At 48.8% G+C, this 20243-nt stretch overlaps 1 protein-coding gene across 1 annotated transcript in view; it reads left to right on the top strand.

The window, feature by feature from the left end:
* The first annotated feature begins 481 nt into the window (after positions 1 to 481).
* Positions 482 to 20243, top strand: part of Asap3 (ArfGAP with SH3 domain, ankyrin repeat and PH domain 3) — a 45756-nt gene continuing 25994 nt past the window's right edge. Inside the window, exon 1 of the mRNA XM_008848590.2 lies at positions 482 to 829. Coding sequence (XP_008846812.1) covers positions 701 to 829 — 129 coding nt within the window. The 5' untranslated portion in view covers positions 482 to 700. The remainder of the gene's footprint in view (positions 830 to 20243) is intronic.

Below are 20243 nucleotides of genomic sequence, written 5' to 3'. Positions count from 1 at the left end.
AAGAGTTAGGCCCGGCGGCTGGGGGCGTGGCCAGAGAACTAAGGCGCTGGGTCTAGGAGGAGGGGTTAGAGCAGGGACCCGGGGCCATGGCCTTGAGGGGGTTGGGGGTTAGGCTAGTGGACGGGGAAGTGACCTGGGAATTAGGTGAGTAGCCTGAGGGCGGAGCCTGGGAGTTAGGCGAGTGAACCAGAGGCGTGGTCTAGGAGTTAGGCAGCGTGGACTGAGGGCGGGGCCTGGGAGAGGGCTGAGGGCGGGGCCTGGGAGAGGGCCGAGGGCGGGGCTTTGGAGCAGGCTGAGGGCGGGGCCTGGGACTGGACTGAGGGAGGGGCCTGGGTTCAGGCTGAGGACCGCGCCTGGGACTAGACTGAGGGAGGGGTCTGGGTGCAGGTTGAGGGCGGGGCCTGAGGGCGGGCTGAGGGCGGGGCCTGGGAATTAGGCGGAATGGGATGAAGGCGGAGCTTAGGAGTTGGGCTAGGGGTCGGAGGTGTGACCGGGGAGTTAGGCGAGGGACGGGCCGCGAGGGCCGGGCTAAGTTGGGGTGCAAGTCTGGAAGGTCGGGGGCGGGGCGTGAGAGGCCTGGACCCGGACGGCGGCGGGTGGTGAGGCTGGCCCAGCGCAGCGCAGTGCAGCCAGTGCGGTGCAGCGCAGCGCCCCCCGCGCCTCTCTCCAGCAGCCCCGACTCCCCCGCCTCGCGCCCGCCATGCCGGAGCAGCTCAGCGTCGCCGAGTTCCTGGCAGTCACCGCGGAGGATCTCAGCTCCCCGGCTGGGGCAGCTGCCTTCGCCGCCAAGATGCCCCGGTGCCGGGGGGCGGCGCTGGCACGGGAGGAGGTGAGGGGCCGAGGCGGGAGGGGGCTCCTGTTTGCTCGGGACTTTTGCAGGCGAAGTTGCAGCGGGATGGCACTTTGCTGCGCCCCAGAAACCCGCCCCTCATAGATCTGTGGGAACCAGGCTCATCTCAAACATCTGTGTCCTCATGGTCGCGCCTAGAGAGACTGTGGGAGACTTCGAGGTCACCTGGTTACAGACTCCACATGTTGAGGCATATCCCCCAAATACTCTAGACGACCTGCTCGTCACATGTGTATTTGCTCAGCGGCATACAACTCTGTTTTCATCTTTAGAGCCCCACAAGCATACAACCCCCCATGTCACACCTTTTCTGAGAAGCAGACTCGTCCTGAACTTACCCCTCTCCCCAGCTGCAGGAGAGAGGAGGCCCCCCTCCTCCTGGCCGCTGATTCTGAGACTTGGCTGGCCTTGTGGAATGAATGCGAACGGGAAGGCGCCAGGAGCTGGGGTTCACCTTGGCTGTTGGCAAGTTTATAGGCTCCTCTCCCCTCCCCTTTCCTCTTTGTCTTTCCAGGCAAAGTGTCCCTGGCCTTTTCTTTCGCCCTTCCAGGCTGCCCCACCCCATTCCCATGCTCCCTGGAGTTCATTCCTCTTCTCTGAATTTGCTGAGGCTTTCCTCAGAAAGTATTCTGGGGCAGACACCCTGAGGCTTTGGGCCAAGGGGAATGTGACTGAAGCTCGATAACAGGATGCTCTGACTTGGGGTGGCATTTTGGACCTCAGCAGCACTCTGACCTCCCATCCTTCACATGACTGTGCTGCACACCTACTGTGTGGCAGATACAAAGCTTCCATAGTTACAAATACTCAGAGCTGAGGTCTTGGGAAATCTCCCTTTCTCCTCTCCCCTGGCTGGCTGGCCCTCCATCTCGGCTGTCTTTGTACGGATGTCACAGAATTGTACAAAGAGTATCAGTTTCAGGAGCCCTGCTAACCTGTGTTTGGACCCTGCTCTGTAATTTGCAAAGCTGGTGGACCTGGCTGTGTGATCTGACCTGTAGAATGGGGACAATCATATTTATCTCAGAGTTGTGGGTTGTGTGTAAAGTATGCATCTGTATAAGTGATTACTGTCAGGTTAATTGACATAGTGATTAGATAGTGATTAGCTCTTTGAGGCACACGGTAGGAATACTTTTTCGTTGTTGAGACCCTCTCAATATATAGCCCAAGCTGGACTCAAACTTGTGATTCTCCTGCTTCAACCCACCTACCTACTGCTGGTGTTCCAGGGGTGCACCAACACACCTTGGTCAGGAGTCCATGTTGTAATGAAGATGAGAAATGCTGAGGCTGGGATTGCCTCCCTGAGCAGAACCACCTACAAATGGGGGTATTTTACTGTCTACTGGCAGCTTACCAGGAAATACCGCCCCACAGCCCTGTCCTCAGGCTTGTCTTCATAGCTTTGCATTTTGTGGCCCTTCAGCATCTTCAGGGATTTTACCATTCACCACCTTCTGCAGGTTGTTCATTAGAGTCAGAGCAGAAGGGACCACTCTGAGCCCTTCTCTCTGGAGAGAAATGACTGTATGTGCCTGTGCGTCTGGCCTTGCCTCGCTGGCTGTGTGAGCACTTTGTTTTGGGAGACGAAAGGTGCTTCTAAGTCCAGTGGGCTTTGGTGGGAGTTCACATTTGCCCCCAGTTCAGACCAGATCCTTTTTGTCTTTAGATCTTTTTTGTGTGTGTGTCTTTTTGAGACAGGGTCTCCCTGTAACCCAGCTGTCCTGGAACTCACTATGTAGACTAGACTGGCCTTGAACTCACAGAGATCCACCTGCCTCAGACAAGACAAGCTACTCAGAAGATGCAGTTTGCTGTGAGCTATATTTTACAGTGAAAATTCTAAATTCTAGAGTAAAGAAGAATCGTTTTGTCATTGCACCCCCCCATAGTCAGAGTAATTTATACCTAATGCCAAAAAATTATTTATAATTATTCTGTGTATATACTCTCCATTTGCATATATGCAATTTTTTTTTTTTTTTGTCTTTTTGATACAGGGTCTCTCTGTAGCCCCAGCTGGTCTGGAACTCCCTATATGGACCAGGCTGGCCTTGAACCTGCAGTGCTGTGATTAAAGGCGTGCGACACCTCACCCAGCTGCAAGCATTCTTTTTTTCGACAGAAAAACTTGAGGTGCAAAACACAGCGTTTCTTGTCCAGCAAATCAGTGCCCCAAAAGTTAAGAGTCTGACTTTTGAATTAGCCTTTGCTGAGGTTTCCTAGTTGGTTTTACATTTGTGTCTTATCTTGTTATTATACTATGATTATATGTAGTTTGCTACTGGGATTTTTTTTTTTTTTTCCCCCTCCAGTTCTGGGCAGGACTAGCTCAACTCCAGACTTGAAATTCCAGCTGATTCTCAAATCAAAGCTTCCAGTTCCAGCTGGTTTTCTAAAAGTAATTAGAGACCCTGTCTTAGGATCTGCAGCTCTTTTTTGGCAGCTCTGCTGGGAAGGACCCTGGACAGGTCATGGGAGACTAGACTATCCAGGCTGAAGGACCTTTTAAGAGAGAAATCAGCTAGGAATTCTCTCATTTAAGATTAGAAAACCAATACACAGAGACAGCAAGCCACTGTCTAAATGTCCATGACTGAGGAATGGGACAACTGGCATTTCTCCCTCAAAGCCCACCTGCCTGCCATCCCTTTGGAACTTATCTAAACCTCAGTTATTTCATCATAAAAACCAGACTCACAATTCCTCCCTCCTTGCTTACTTCACCAGAGTAAGTTGCTAAGCTTTCTGTTTTTAATTGTGAATCTCTGTGCAGAGTGGGAGAATATTAAGATATCACTGCATCAGACAGCCTCTTCTTGTCCTGGCTTCTCTACAGCCATCGTCCCTCTCACGTTCACAGGGAGGGTGAGGCAGCTGCTCTGTGCTGCTCTGCTTGGTGGGTCTGGCTGGCTGCTGTGCTCTATGCCATTACTTATGTTATTTCTGTACTAGCATCAAGGGCATAAAGACGCCCCTTTGGTTTGCTGACTGGTCCATGCAGCCCACCTTAGTTAAGTAGGAATTATAAGTAGGAATGCCAGGAGCCGTCCTGAGTGTCCAGGGAAAGGCTCCATCGGGGGCTGGAGAGATGGCTCAGTGGTTAGGTGGGATGGCTTAGAGGTTAAATGCACTGAATGCTTTTCCAGAGAACCTGGGTTCAGTTCCCAGTACTTGGCATAGCAGCTAACCACCATCTGTAACTGCAGTTCCAAGGGATCCAGCACCCTCTTGTGGCTTCTGCATACGTTGCATACATGTGGTACACATATACATGCAGGCAAAACACTCATACACATAAAATAAACAAGAAAGATTCAGTCAGTGCTGTTAGCAGCGAAAGGAACACCAGTGAGGACCAGGGAAACAGGGAGGTGGGGAGGGCACTTCCTGGAGTAATACTGATCCTAAGAAGAAGATTGAAGGAATCCTATTTAGTGGAGAACACATGTGAGTGAATTCAGGGACTGGTGGGAAGAAAGCATATCAGGAGCCCAGGAGGGCATTTTGACTTGTGCTGAGAGAGGTAATGCTGTGCGTATTTCCAGAGTGTATCCTCAGAGAAGATCAGTGGGAGAAGGAGAGTGGCAAAGAGAATATTTGCAGGGACTAGAGAGATGGCTCAAGGGTTATCTGCTGATCCAGCTTTCTGGGACCCAATCTCCGGGACCCAGTCTCTGACCCGATCTCCGGGTCCCAGTCTCTGACCTGATCTCCGACTATTAAGAGAAGACTAGCATATTTATATACCATGGGGGTAGTGGTAAAAGCTTTTAGATACTTTGGAGATATTCTATTTACATGTGGAAGTGGGTTTCTGCTAGACTATTGTCCACCTGTAAAAACCACACACAGGAAGGCATGGTATGCATAGAGCCAAAGGCCATGTTTATGTCAAGGCATCTGTGGCGGCCACTTCAAAGGGAGAGACAGGAAAGATGCCAGAAAGCACCTTGCTATGAAAAGGAGCCCGCGGCACATTCCCCGAGCTGCATGAGCTGTCCGGTGTGAAGGGGCTTCGACTTTTGCATAACAGAGGTCTCCCAACATCTCAAGAGCACTGACTGCTCCTGCAGAGGACCTAGGTTCGATTTCCAGCACCCATATGGTAGCTAACAACTATTCATAACTCCAGTTCCAGGGGATCTGACACCCTCTTCTGATCACTGCAGGCATTGCATGACATGGGTACACTTACACAGAGGCAATACACTCATACACATAAAATAAAAAATAATAAATAAAATATTTTTAAAAATATAATACAGATTTAAGGTAACATTCTCTTTTAAATTTATTTTTATTTTATGTATGTGAATATATTGCCTACATGTATGTAAGTGCACCCTTGTTATGCAGTGCCCTTGGAGATCAGAAGAGGGCATCAGATCCCCTGGAACTGGAGTTATGAACAATTGTTAACTGCCATGTGGGTGCTGGAAATCCAACCCAGGTCCTCTGCAGGAGCAGTCAGTGCTCTTAACCCCTGAGCCATCTCTCCAGCCCCCCAATCTGTATTGTTTTATAATGCATAGTTGAAATTCTATTGGAGTCAGTTACCTTTTCCCTGTGAGGGGTGTGTGTGTGTGTGTATTGAGGCAGGGTCTAGCCCATGCTGTCTCCTGAGTGCTGGGATTATAGGTGTACTCTACCAAGCCTGTTCTCTCTCTCCTTAGACAATTTTGATAAGTACTTCTAGGCTGGCCTCAAAGTCTCCATCCTCCCGCCTACAATTACAGATGTGTGCCACTTCACCTGACTAAGGATGTTATTCTCAAGTTTTAATATGTAGCTCAGTGGCAGAGCACTTGCCTAGCATGTGCAAAGCCCTAGGTTTGATCCCCTGTACTAAAAAAAAGTTTTATTATTCTCATGATTTGCCTCCTAATGTCTCTGTTTGTTTTAATGTTAAAATTATGTAACCCTGGGCTGGGCTTGGTGGCACATGCCTTAATCCCAGTACTTGGGAGGCACGAGGCCAGCCTGGTCTACATAGTGAGTTCCAGGCCAGCTGGGGCTACAGGGAGACCCTATCTCAGAAAGAACCCTCCCCACACACAAAAAAATTGTGTAACCCCAGAGATTGCTTGCAAAAATATCTCCCCTTTCAGGTCTGTTTCAGTGGAGGGGAAGTTTGTTTTAAAGAATTAGAGGTGCCTCTTGGAATTGAAGCTCAGCTAGTCCAGGTAGACCTCACAGGGCTGGAGAGTTGAGGCCAGGACCATGTTGGGAACTGAGGTAGCTTCTTTGCTGAGGTCCTCTCACCTCTGCCCCTCTCTGCACATCTGATTAATGCCTTTGCTCCTTTTTCATTACACAGGCCCCAAAGTGCAGCTTCAGCCCCCACAGTCATGTGACCTCACTGGTCCAGTGTCTAAAGGTAACCCAGCCAGTCTCATGTCCCACTTCCAAGTTCCTGGCAGAGGCTGACAGCTTCTGGACTGATTCCAGAAACTGGGTCTCCACCCCAGGTTTCATCAACAGAGGTCACAGAGGGATAGACTCAGGCCGGGTAAACATGCTCATAGAGCTCTGCCCTGTGGGAGGGGGCCACTGCTCAGAGAAGGGCAGGGCTTGGAGACTCTCCCCATGAGTGTCCACAAAGCTCCTCTCCATTTGGCACAGTCTGGGCTCCAGGGAGAGGCACTGCCCATTCTACAATTTAGATCAGTTCCATATGCTTCCGGGTATAGATGAACCCATTTGGAAAGCTCCTGTGTAGAGAATTTAAAAGATGGACTGGAATGCTAGGGGATATTCCAAGACTTGGAGAGCCTTGAATGCCAGTTAGGCATTTGGACTTTTGCTGGGCAGCAAGGATCAAAAAACTAAATCATGTTGTCCAAAGAGTGGTGAGGTGGCCTTGCCAAGGATTACAGCAGCACTACATTCCAGGCCCCATAGTAGGCACTGGGCAGACACATTGCTCAGCAAGAGAGAGGCAGTCCCTGCCCTAGGAGCTTAGTCTCTTCTGGAGAAGTCAGATAGGGAGCAGGTAAACAGATCCAGCAGCAATTATACCTGGTATCAGGTAGCAGGAGGCTTATCCCCTCGTCCAGGCCTTCCTTCAGGCTGGGCCCTGGGTCTTCACTGAACTCTCTTCCCACTACTTTGCTCTCCAGGCTGTCCAGCCCACTCCATGGCTTCAGTCACCTGCCTCTCAGTGACTCGCCCTGGGCCCAGACTCCCATGTCTAGCAGCTCACCATAGTTTCACTGGGACCACACTTATCTCTCCTCAGGCTAGTCCTGGTCTCCTTCCTTCTGATCTGCTGTGCCAGTTAGAAGGTATAAGCACCCTTCTTCACCAAGAACCATCCATTTTACCTGCTGCATCTTGGCAGTCTTTCCATGTCTCTGTATTACTTCCTGGTCCAGGGCCATCAGCTCTCCCCTAGAACTCAAAAGTAACTTCCAGCTGGTCTCTTGGCTTTTATTTCAGCTCAATTCCCCCTAGTAGCAATATGTATCTCCTTTGAAGCACATTATTTTTTTTAATGTTTTATTATTTTGATTTTATGTGTATGAGTGTATTGCCTGCATATATGTAAATATACCCATGTTGTGCAATGCCCCATGGAGGTCAGAAGAGGGCTTTGGATCCCCTAGAACTGGCATTACAGACAGTTGTTAGCCACCATGTGAGTGCTGGGACTCGAACCCAAGTCCTCTGCAAGAGCAGTCAGTGCTCTTAACTGCCAAACTATCTCTCCAGCCCTGAGGCACTTTATTTATATAATTTATTTTATTAACATCTAATTTCTTGATAGATTTTTCACTTCCATGACACCTTCTTCTGACCTCCATGGGCATTGCACAACACCAGTGCACCTACCTACATGCAGGCAATACACCCATACACATAAAATAAAAATAATAAATAAAATTTAAAAAATTTTTATTTTATGTGTACGAGTGTTTTGCCTGCATGTATGTAATTGTAGCACATGAGTGCAATGCCTGAGGACCAGAAGAGGGCAAAGGAGCCCCTGGCTGCCATGTATGTACTGGGAACTAAACCTGGGTCCTTGGTCCTCTGCAAGAGCAGTCAGTGCTCTCAACCACTAAACCATCTCTTTGCCTCTTATTTTATTTCTTGTGCAGGCAAGCAGAATAATCCAGCTTGTTATTCAGAATGTCATACTAGCTGGTGTGTGGAGGCTAGAGTGGAGGAGACTAGGAAGATAATCAGAGATTGGTAGCTCTTCAGGAAGAGGTGGTGATGTGTTGACAGATGAGGAGAGAACCAAACAGATGTTGGAAATCTTTTCTACGTAGTAATGTCAAGATTTGTTGTGCATGTGGGGTGGTCAAGAATGGTTCCTAATCCTCCCTCCCTTTTTTGGAGCTGGAGAGGGAACCAGGGTGTCACATAGGCTAGGCAAACACACTACCACTGAGCTACATCCTCATCCCAGTTCCCAGGTTGCTGATGGAAGGGTGTCAGATAGAGTAGGGGAAAAAAGGGGAGGGAACAGGTTTGGGAGAAGATCAAGAGTTCCATTTATGCAATTTTTGAATCCTGAGACAACCAAACAGACAGATCAGGAAGGCAGCTGGACACTGGGTTTGGTAGTTTACACTGGCAGTCCCAGCACTGGAGAGGTGGAGCCAGGAGGATCACCATAGTTTAAGGCCAGCCTGGTCTACATAGTGAGTTCAAAGCCAGCCTTGACTACAGAATGAGATTCTGTCTCAAAACAAGCAACAGAAAAGCAGAGGCTGGGGGCTGGCTGCACAAGCACTAAGACTTGAGTTTGAGGGGCTGGAGAGATAGCTCAGTGGTTAAGAGCACTGACTGTTCTTGCAGAGGACCTGGGTTCAATTCCCAGCTCCCACATGGCGGCTACAAACCATCCTTAACTCCAGTTCCAGGGGAATCTGAAGCCCTCTTCTGACCTCCGAGGGATTGCATGACATGGATGCGCTCACATACATGCAGGCAATACACTCATACACAGAAAACTTTTAAAATAATAAAAATAAAATATTTTTTAAAAAAGACTTGAAGGCCAGGCGTGGTGGCGCACGCCTTTAATCCCAGCACTTGGGAGGCCGAGGCAGGTGGATCTCTGTGAGTTCAAGGCCAGCCTGGTCTACATATTGAGTTCCAGGACAGCTGGGGCTACGGGGAGACCCTGTCTCAAAAAGACCAAAACAAAAACAAAAAAACTTGAGTTTGAGCCCCAGCACCCACATACAAAGCCAGGCACAATGGTGCCTGCCTGTAACTCCAGGACAGGGAGGTGGAGCTAGGAGGATCTTTGGGGTTTTCTGGACAGCCAGTCTAGTGGAATTAGCTCCAGGTTCAGTGACAAAAAATAAGGTGGGGCCAGGTGTAGTGGTGTATGCCTTTAATCCCACCCCTTGGGGAGCAAAGGCAGGTAAATCTCTGTGAGTTGGAGGCCAGCCTGATCTACATAGTGAGTCCCAGGCTGGTCATGGCTACCCAGTGAGACCCTGTCTAAAAATATATAAAAAAATAAAATAAGGTGGAGAGCAATTGAGGAAGACACCTGATACTGACTTCTGGCACACATGCACGGGGGCGGTGGGGCGGGGATGGCTAGAGAGAGAGAATGCTGAATGTATGAGTCTTGTACCCAGTAGAACAGGCTAGTGAGATTTGTCAGTCCTGAGATATGGTTCCAGTGCTCATCTATGTGAGAACCACCTGGTCCAGACCACTGGGATTGAGTAGATGTGTCCTAGGCATCTTACTGTTAGTCCAGCAGCCCACCTGGGCTGTTTTAAACCGAATAAGAACTCACTGAAAACGAAACGAAGTAGTTCCCAGAGCTGGAAAACGGGGACTGAGCAGCAGGCAGGATATCAGTCAAAAATCACACCACTGAGCCAGGTTGGCAGGACACTGCTCCATGCACTCTGTGCCACAGCTTGAAGTGCCACTGTCTCCTGGACTTGTCACTTCAGTCGCTACCAGCACTACAGTGAATCTTCCATGCTCCCTGCCCTTGGTTCAGAGTCCACAGTGAGGGCCTTTTTTTGACTGAGGCTAGGTGCAAGGGAGCCTGGAAGAGCAAGAATTTGGTGCTTTCAGTTTTTATAGGAGGCCTGGCCTGCTAGGACTTGTGTTATGAGTAATTCTTCAGTCACAGATGCCGGATGGTCAGAAAATGACAAATGTCCTTGGCACAAATTTCCCGACATCCGGAAGTCTATTTAACACAGTACAACAGAAGGTCCATAGGTGGAGGAGCTCTGTATCTCATTTAATCCATCCTGGCTGTGGGAATGGACAAGATCACCTCCAGGAAGGGCATGAAATGACCCAGGTCCTTGCTCTAGGGAGCTGAAGTCTGGAGCAATGGCATTAGGAGTTCATGAGGAAGACAGAAGGAGCTGCTAGTCAGAGGGAATCTGGAGAGTGCAGGGCCTCAGCTGGGAGACTGTTGCTGCCAGGATGCTCCCTCAGCTGGCATAATGCTCCCAAAGCTCTCAGAATGTTCCTATTGGCAAAATAAGCAAAGGCAGAGATACCACCCCTGGCTTGGGCACTATTAGAGGTCAGTGGTGAGCATGAGAACAGGCTTAGTATGTTTTTCTCCTGCATGCTGGCAAGAAATGGACAGATTATAGAAGATCTGTCCACTGCTTTGAGGAGAGAGGAATGCAACGCCCCTGTTGTGGGAGCCCAGCCCTTCCTCCCTCCAGCTGCCTCTGCCTGGGATTGAGGGTATTCCTGGGGTTGTCAGCCTCAGCTTGGCTTCCAAGTCTCTCCTCCTCCATACACTTCAGCCTTGAGTATTTACTTTCTTGTACTTTCTTGCCTGATGTCGAGCTGTTCCTAGTCACTGAGGTGACAAGGTAGATTTAGGGCTAGAAATTGGAATTTTGGAAGGAAAAACCATTCTCAGAGTCAATTTGATCATATAGTTCTATGGTTTATTTTTTATTGTGTGTATATGTGTGATGTGGTAGGTAGGTGTGGTAAATGTTAGTGTGGGTGTGTGCATATGTGCATGTGGGAGAATCTACACGTGTACATATGGAGGCCAGAGGTTAGTATCAGATGTCTTTCCTCTCTCCATTTTTATTTTTGGGGGTCTCTCACTATTCTGGTTTGGTGTCCATTGTTGTGATAAAACACTAACCAAAAACAAGTTGAAGAAGAAAGGATTTATTTCATCTTATTCTTCCAAGCAAGAGCCCATCACTGAGGGAAGTCAAGGCAGGAACTTAAGCAAGACAAGAACCTGGAGGCAGGAGCTGAAGCAGAGACCATGGAGCAACACTGCTTACTGGCTTGCTCCTCTGGCCTGTGCTCAGTCTGCTTTCTTATCCAATGCAGGACCTCCTGCCCAGGAGAGACACCGCCCACAGTGGGCTGGGAATAATCAAGAAAATGCCTCACAGACATGGCCACAGGCCAGTTCAATGGAGGAAGTCCCCCAACTGATTCCCATGTGTGTCACGTTAGCAGTTGAAGCTGTCCAGCACACTCACGGAACCTGAAGCTCATCTATCTGGTGAGGCCGCTGGCCACTGAGCTCCAGGGATCTGCCTGTATCCACCTTCATATTGCTGGGACTACAGAAGTGCTGTGTGCCTGGCTTTTTACTTGGTGCGGAAGATCTGAACTTGGATCCTCATGCTTGTGTAGCAGATACCTTACTGACCTGGCCATCCCCCCAGCTCTTGGTCTTTGTTGAGACAGGGTCTCATGTAGCCTAACCTGGCTTTGAATATGCTGTATAGCTGAGGATGACCTTGAACTCCTGATCTTCCCGCCTCCAACTCCCAAGTGCTGTTATTTCAGGCACGTATGGTCAGTTTATGTAGTGCTGGGGACTGAATCCAGGGCTTCATGCATGCTAGGCAACACTCTACCAACTGAGCCACATTCCCAGCCCTGGATCAGATTAAGTTCCTCTGGGGCCTAGTATTCAACTAGAACACACACACACACACACACACACACACACACACACACACACACACACACACACACACACACACACACACGCACGACAAGCCCCAGGGTTGTTGTGAGTCAGAGGCACTCTGGTGGACTGAGCTGACTGAGCTGTTAACAGCTGCTAAAGGTGCCTTTCCCTCAGCTGGTTTTGGACCTCACTTGAGCTTTGAAGAGCCTCAGGTGTCTCAGGCTCCACCTTGACCCTATGGAATCAGAATCAGAATCTCCCAGGGGTGAGGCCTGGGATAGCAAGTGGCTCAGAAATTCCCTAGGTGACTGAGTAGTCAACGTGAAAATAACATAAGCTTCACATGCCTACTTGAGGTTACGTAATCCATTAAACCATATTTACAGAACACCTCTGGGTACAAAAGCAGCTTCTGAGGTCATGAAGGTGACCAGACAAGGCCCCCATCTGGAAGGGGAAGGTTTCTGTCCTTGGAAATATGATCAACCTGTGATGCTCACAGGATGCTTTTGCCTGGCCGAGTTCATTGGTGAGTGATCAGTAACTGAAGTCAGATGGACCTGGCTTTGAATTGCTGTTGGCTATGTGACCTCAGGCAAATAGCTTAACCTTTCAGAATCTGTTTCCCATATATTAGTCAGAGATGGTGATAATTCTCATGGGCTAGTGTATAGCATCCATAACATCCATCATAGACCTGGCACATAACAAACACTTAAAAAAAAAAACATGAGTAAATCAGAATGTAGGGTAAAGAGGTTAGATCCACACAAAAAATTATTGTAATGGATGAGGTAGTTGATACAAGGGAGAGCTAGAATCGTCTGTGTAGTCCTGGTGCCAGAGCAGAAAGATCTCTGTACTTTGGAGGACAGGGAATGAGGAGAGGAGCCTATTTGTTTATTACTTTTATTATTATTATTTGGATTTTAATATATATATATTTTTCTTTTGGTGTTTTTGAGACAGGGTCTCCCTGTAGCTCTAGCTGGCCTGGAACTCACTATGTAGACCAAGCTGGCCTTGAACTCACAGAGATCCACCTGCCTCTGCCTCCCGAGTGCTGGAATTCAAGGTGTTCACCACTAAACCCAGCCAAGACAGTCTTTGTAACCCAGGCTAGCCTTGGACTTGCATCCTCTTGCTTCAGCTTCTCAATGTGCTGGGACTGCAGACATGAGCCACTAGGCCCTGCTTGGAGCCTCTGTGTGTGTGTGTGTGTGTGTGTTTTAATATTTTTTATTTATTATTTTTATTTTATGTGTATGAGCGTTATGCCTGCATGTAGGTAAATGCACCCATGTTGTGCAATGCCAGCGGAGGAGAGAAGAGGCTGTTGGATTCCCTGGAGCTGGAGGTACAGACAGTTGTTAGCTGCCATGTGAGTGCTGGGATTTGAACCCAGGTCTTCTGCAAGAACAAGCAGCATTCTTAACCACTGAGCCATCTCTCCAGCACCATATGAGTGTATTGCCTGCATATATGTAAGTGCACTTGTGTCATACAGTGCTCATGGAGGTCAGGAGAGGGTGTCAAAATCCCCTGGAACTGGAGTTATGGATAGTATTAGATGCCGTGTGGGTGCAGGGAATCGAACCTGGGTCCTCTGCAAGAGCAGTCAGTTCTCTTAACCACTGAGCCATCTCTCAGTGGTTAAAACCTGAAGCCTGGTTTTGAAGAAATAGGATCTCTTCTCTGCTCTGCCCTTTGCTTTCTCTTGTCTATGTGCTTCTCCATCAAACATTTGCTGATGACTTACTCAGAAGCTCAGTCCTGGCTGCACATTATAGTTTCTTGTGTTGCTATTAGGTAGATTTTTTTTTAAGTTGTGATAAAATTTGCATCATATAAAATTCACCATTTTAGCCTCCATAACTCCATCTCTTCTTCTGTCTTTCTCCCCCTTCTCTCCTTTCTCGTTCTTTCTCTTTCTTTTCTGCTGAGAATTGAACTCAGAGTCTTACACATGCCAGGCAAATGCTTTACTACTGAGCTACATCCCCATTTTAAAAAATCATTTATTTATGTAACATTTATGGCACTGGGAGTTGAATGAGGGCCTCACCTGCTAGGCAAGCTATATCTCCATTTTAAAGTATGCAATTTAGTGGTCTTTAGGACATTCAAAGTGTTGTGTGATCCATCACCACTATCTAATTCCAGAACACATCCATCACCCCAAAAAGGAGTCCTGGACTGAGCAATGGCGACCCCTCCCCCAGCTACTTTCTGTCTCTAGGGAATTGCCTGTTCTGGGCATTTTTCATAAATGGACTTCTAGAGTATATACCCTTTCCTCTCTTGCTTCTTTCAGTTGACATCATGTTTTTCCAGGTCCATCTGTATTGTCTGGGTTAGCAGACACAGCAGGCAGTGTGGGTAGCATCTTCCCTAGACTGACTGCTATGATCCCCACATTGAAAAACAAAACAAAACAAAACAAAACAAAACAACTTCCAAGGCATCAAGTCAAAGGGTGAAGTACTCCAGGAAGCAGGACTGACAGGTAACATGCAGGATACCCTCCCAGTCTGGGCCGAACTTCACCTAACCAATTATTCGTCAGTTGTCTGAAATGCAAATATAGCCCACTGTGATGTATTTGTTTTTGCTAGATCTGGCTGCTCTACAAGCAGTAAGAGGCAGAGCCAGGATTTGCCCTTAGGAAGCTGGCTCAGAGCTGAACTTCTTGCTTACTCATGCGATGCCTGATTCCGTCTCCCTTCCCCAGGGCTTTTAAGGCCACATCTCAAGCGAAGACCTAGTGTCCTTAGTTGTTTTTAGGTGGTTCTTCTCAGCAGCTTGGCGGTATTGAAAAGGCAGCTTTTGGGCAATACAGGGAAACGCTTCATGTGTGTGGCACACCTGGCTGGTCACTTAAATATTTGATGGGGTTCAGTCCTCTGAGACAGGTGCTTGTTATCTCACTTGACAGAGGGGAAAATGGAGGCTCAGAGAGGCTAAGTCACCTGTCTCACGTCACATAGATAAGAGTACTGGGACCTGAACTTGGGCAGTGTGCTATGAAATTTGGCATGCTTAACCCCTGCTGCCTTTTCTGTGTTCCCATGGGCCCTTGGTAATATTCATTCATTCATTCACTCATTCATTCATTCATTCCCTCATTCATTCCATAGGTGTTTATGGACACCCCCGTGGTTGTGGTACATATACAAAAATAAATGAGGAGGCTGGAAAGATGGCCCAGTGGGTAAGAGCACTTGCTGCAGGGGCATGAGGATCCAAGTTCAGTAAAAGCTGGCTGTGGTTGTGCACGCACCTGTAACCCCAGCACTGTGGGAAGCAGAGACGAGAGGATCACTGGGGCTTGCTGGGTCCAGGTTCATGAAGAGACTGTGTCTCAAAGGAAAAAGGCAGAGATTAAAGTCCTGGAGAGATGGTCGAGAGCACTGGCTGCTATTGCAGGGAATCCAGGTTCAGTTCCCAGCACCCACTTGGTGGTTAACAACCATCTGTAACTCCAGTTCCAGTGATCTGAACCTCTTCTTCTGACCTCTGCAGTCATTGCATGCATGGGTGCACTTACAGACATGCATGTAAAACATTTATACGCATAAAATAAAAATACATTTTTAAAAAGGCAGAGAGTGATAGAGCAGGATACGCAGTGCCCTGCTCTGGCCTCCACCTATGCACATAGGCATACATGCCTGTGTGTTCACCTACACACACGTGCACATGTTCACCCACATACAGGCATAGCTACAAACACATGCACGCACACACACACACACACACGAGGTAAATGAGGCAATCATTTCCCTTTTGTTTTAAGTCTGGCCCCCAAGGACATGTGTATGATGCACAGGTCTGCATGTGCTCTGATAAAAGTTTGTAGCTGGCACTGAGTGGCAGAAGACAGACAGGTCAGTTCTGCAGTAGTCGGGGGTTGGGATGACTCTTATGCTGTCAGGAAAGATGAAGTGTTTATAGAGGGAAAGGGGAAGGGCCCTCCAGGCGGGGCAAATGGCACAGGCAAAGCTCTGGTGGCTGGACTAGGTTTGGCATAATCAAGAAATTGCTGGGAGTTCTGTAGCTGGTGCTGAAGGGGTTTGTGACGGAGGGCAGGGGGTGGAGCTGTCCTGGCCACCAGGGGAGCGCAGAGGGCAACTGGCTCCAGCATTTTTGCTGTTCTTTCAGCAAGCAGGCCAGGCTCTCCCTCTGGGCTGGGTAGAATCCAGGGCTGGTAGCCAGGGGTCGAGCGGGAATCTTTGGGAATCTTCAACCCTCGGTCCAGTAAAGTTCTTGCTCTCTTAGCTCATCTCTGCCGAGAAGTCTCCCGAGGAAAATCCCAGCCAGGAAACTTGGGGTTTGCTGAGGCCTCCACACAACTGAGGGCGCGGCTCCCTTCCTGCAGCCCCCCTTCCTCTCTGCCTTCCACTACCATGAAAGGGGCAATGGTGGGACCGAGCTGGCCAGGCTGGCCTGCTGCCCAGGCTGGGAGCCATCCATGGAGGCCCCATCTGGGGTGCACAGGGGGCACACGGCAGACACAGACTTCAGCAGTGCAGGAAGGAAAACAGCCAGAGATCCTGAAATAATAAATGGCAGAGCCAGCAGGAGCCTTCCCAGTCACCGCCCAGCTTCTTCATTCCAGATGAGGAGTCCAGAAGTGGGAGGCCCAGGGATGGGGGAGACTGGACTCCCAGGCCTTGCAGTGTGGTCCCACAGGGCTGTGCAAAGGCAGAGGGTGGAGGAGCCCTATCCCCTCTAGCACCCTCTGACTTCTCTGTGGGGGGCTCAGGCCCAGGGCACAGGGGCTTCTGCTCCTGTAGCTGGCCAGACCGGAACAGCCTAGCAGGGCATTGTAAATTGAACTCTGAGTTCTCGGCACCACCCTGGATGGGATTTAGAGTTTACATCTGTCAGACCTAAATTAGACAGATGAAGAAACTGAGGAGCAGAAGGGGAAGGAGCTTTTTTGAGGCACACAGAGTAGGTAATGTTCAAGGCAAGTCCAAAACTCAGCATCTCATCTCCTCTAGCTCCCAGTCTAGGATACTTGGTCTTTCAGCCTTGAATGTGTGCACTGGGAAGCCAGCCCCTCAAGTGTTCCTGTTGCCTCTGGAGATATTCTTAATTAGAGAAGACAGCAATCTAGAAAAGTTGACTGGGAAGTCAAGTGGGGGGGCATGTGCCTGTGATCTCAGAACCTGAGAGGGTGAGGCAGGAGGATTTCTGTGAGTGTGAGACCAGTCTGGGCTATAGAGTGAGACTCTATCTCAAGGGGCAGGGGCAGACTAGGGCTCTTAGCCATTGAGTTTGCCTCATGGTTTGCTGGAGCAGGGTACTAAGAGAGGGCTTCCTGAAAGACCTTGAGCCGGAGCCCAACCGTCCTGGTCTCCCTCCCTTCCTCCTCTGTGAAATGGGAATGCTAATGACTACCTTACCTGTAAGACTGATGGGAGGAGACTGAGGCACCTACCGAGTGCCTTCCTCAAAACCAGCACCTGTAAGTGGGGCAGTGGGCGAATTCATGGCAGCGCAGACTCTTGAGCAAGCTTGGAATCCGAGTCCTTCCTGTTGGGTAATCTGCTCCAGGTCACAGCTGGCTGTGTTCCTATCACCCAGTCCTGTCTTGGGGCAAGGCTGAACTCCCTGCCTTCCACCTGGATGTGGGCTACAGCTGCTCCCTAAAGTGAAACTTCCTGCCCCTAGACTGGCTTGTAGGGTAAAACCCAGAGGTTTGGTTAAAGCTTAACCTTGAATCTTAAAAAAAAAAAAAAGCGGGGGTGGGACTGGAGAGATGGTTCAGTGGTTAACAGCACTGACTGCTCTTACAGAAGACCTGGGTTTGGTTCCCAGCATCCACATGGCAGCTAACACCCATCCTTAACTCCAGTTCCAGGAGATCCAACACCCTCTGCTGGCCCCCATGGGCACTGTACATATGTGGTGCACTTACAAACATGCAGGCAAACCACTCATACACATAAAATAAAAATAAAATCTTTAAGAAAACAAAAAACGGGCTGGAGAGATGGCTCAGCGGTGAAGAGCACTGGCTGCTCTTGCAGAGGACCTGGGTTTAGTTCCCAGCACCCACTTGGCAGCTAACAACTGTCTGTAACTCCAATTCCGGGGGATCCAACACCCTCTTCTGGTTTGCATGACATGCGTACACTTGCATGCATGCACGCTTAATGCTCATACACATAAAATAATAAATTAAGAAAAAGCTTAAACCCTGGAGCCTGCCTGGCCAAGAGTCTAGGTTCTAATCCTTCCTAGGCATGTGATCTTGGGCATGTGCCATGACTTCCTGGGCCTCAGTTTCCTCATCTGTGAATCCTGCATTTGCTGAAAGGATCACATGAAAGATACAAAGTGGGTCTCATGCTGGGAATAAAGCCTGGCATGGCGATGGGCAAGCACTTCCCCTCACTGTCATTCAACACTCCTTCCCAGCTGTTCTCCTCTGGAGACATTCAGCTCTGGGGCTTTACACACTTCCTCCCTGGCCCTGTGCCCACTGGCATGAACCCCAGGCTGTTGCCCAGATGTGCAGGACGCTCCTTCCCTGGTAACCTGGCAGGGGTGCCTCTTTCTCCATAGAGTCAGCTTTCCTTTTCTTGCTTTGCTTGGCCGATGTCTCCTTGTTTTGGGGTCTGAAGATGCACCACTTTCCCTGGGTGGGTCCAGGGCTATTTTGTGTTGCTCTCTTGCCAAGGGCTCCTCAACCCTGAGCAAGCACTTCCTTATCTGTGTTCTGTCTCCACCTAAGCTGTGAGCATCAGAGGCAGAGATGGAGCCTGGCATCCTCCATCCCAAGCACACCTCAACCCAAGGCTTAGAGAACAGCAGGCACTCAACATATGACTTTAATCTAGTGCCTTCTTTCATTAGGTGGTAAGAGGCAGATGAGCTGATTTGAGGTTCCCCAGGGTCAGCTTTTCAAGGTCCCTCAGTCAACTATTTGTAGTGGAGCTGAGCTGAGGTTGCCCCAGAGGTGCAATGCTGGAAAAGTTCTCCAGGCCCACCACCCTTTTCCTCTCTTGCCAGCCATCCAGAAAGGGCCTGGTGAGGCTCCCTACCATGCTCAGGATCTGGTGGATAAGAAGAGATGAGAAGAGCCAGGTGTGGTGGTACACACCTTTAGTCCCAGCACTCGGCAGGCAGAGGCAGGCGGATCTCTGTGAGTTCAAGGCCAGCCTGGTCTACATAGTGAGTTCCAGGCCAGCTGGGGCTACAGGGAGACCCTGTCTCAAAAATAAAACAAAGTGAAAGGCTCTCATGTATACCAGGCACCCATATTGTACAATGTCTGCAGAGGACAGAAGAGGGCATCAGCTCCCCTGGAACTAGAGTTATGGACAGTTGTTAGTCATTATGTGGGTACTGCGATTTGAACCTCAGTCTTCTGCAAGAACAGCCAGTGCTCTTAACCACTGAGCAATCTCTCTAGCTCCCCAGTTTTCATTTTTGGAAAATCAGTATATAATATGTTAGATACTATTATGGGATTTTTGAATCAAGTGTTTTTTGGCTCTCTACCCCCAACCATCTCCCTCACCCCCTCATGCCCAGCTTTTTACATGGGTCTGGGCATCCAAAGTCAGGTCCTCACATTTGTGAGGTAAGCACTTTCCTGACTGAGCTGTCTCTCTATTCCCTCGTTGTTGTTTTTGTTTGAGACAATCTGTTTGGCCCAGACTGGCCTGAAACTCACCATCCTGTTGCCTCAGCCTCCCAAGTACTAAACTTATAAATGTGTAGCTTACAGCTAATTTTTAGTTTTTAGGTTTTTTTTTTGTTGTTGTTGTTTTGTTTTGTTTTTTGACAGGGTCTCCCTAGTTCCAGCCCACCTGGAACTCACTATGTATACTACACTGACCTCAGTCTCACAGAGATCCACTTGCTTCTGCCTCCTGAAGGCTGGGATTAAAGGTACACACCACCACATCTGGCTACAGTTAATTTGACCCAAGCCGGGCATGGTGGCGCATGCCTGTAGTCCCAGCACTTGGGAGGCAGAGGCAGGCAGATCTCTGTGTGTTCAAGGCCAGCCTGGTCTACATAGTGAGTTCCAGGACAGCTGGGGCTAAAGGGAGACCCTTCTTAAAAAAAAAAAAAAAAAAAAAAAAAAAATCAGGACCCAAATAAGGTTCATACAATATACTTTAACATATCTGCTAAAGTCCCTCAAGATTTTTCTCTCCTAGGGCTGAGGATGTAGCTTAGGGGTAAAGTACTTGCTTAGCTTGTTTAAGACTCCAGGTTTGATCCCCATCACTACAAAAAACTAAGATTCCAGATTCCCCTTTCTTCCCTCATTTATCTCTCGTCTCTCTCTCTCTCTCTCTCTCTCTCTCTCTCTCTCTCTCTCTCTATTTAGAGGCTCACTTGATGAGAGATGTTTTTGTAGTTTCTATGCCATTCATTAAATGTTTTTAGTATAACTTGGTTTGGGCGTTCGAATAACCTGTTTTAATGATCACATTTCATATCTAGAACATATAATTT

This window comes from Nannospalax galili, unplaced genomic scaffold, assembly GCF_000622305.1.
Source record: "Nannospalax galili isolate Female #2095 unplaced genomic scaffold, S.galili_v1.0 scaffold184, whole genome shotgun sequence".
Lineage (NCBI taxonomy): Eukaryota > Metazoa > Chordata > Mammalia > Rodentia > Spalacidae > Nannospalax > Nannospalax galili.
This window is presented reverse-complemented; position numbering and strand designations above follow the sequence as displayed.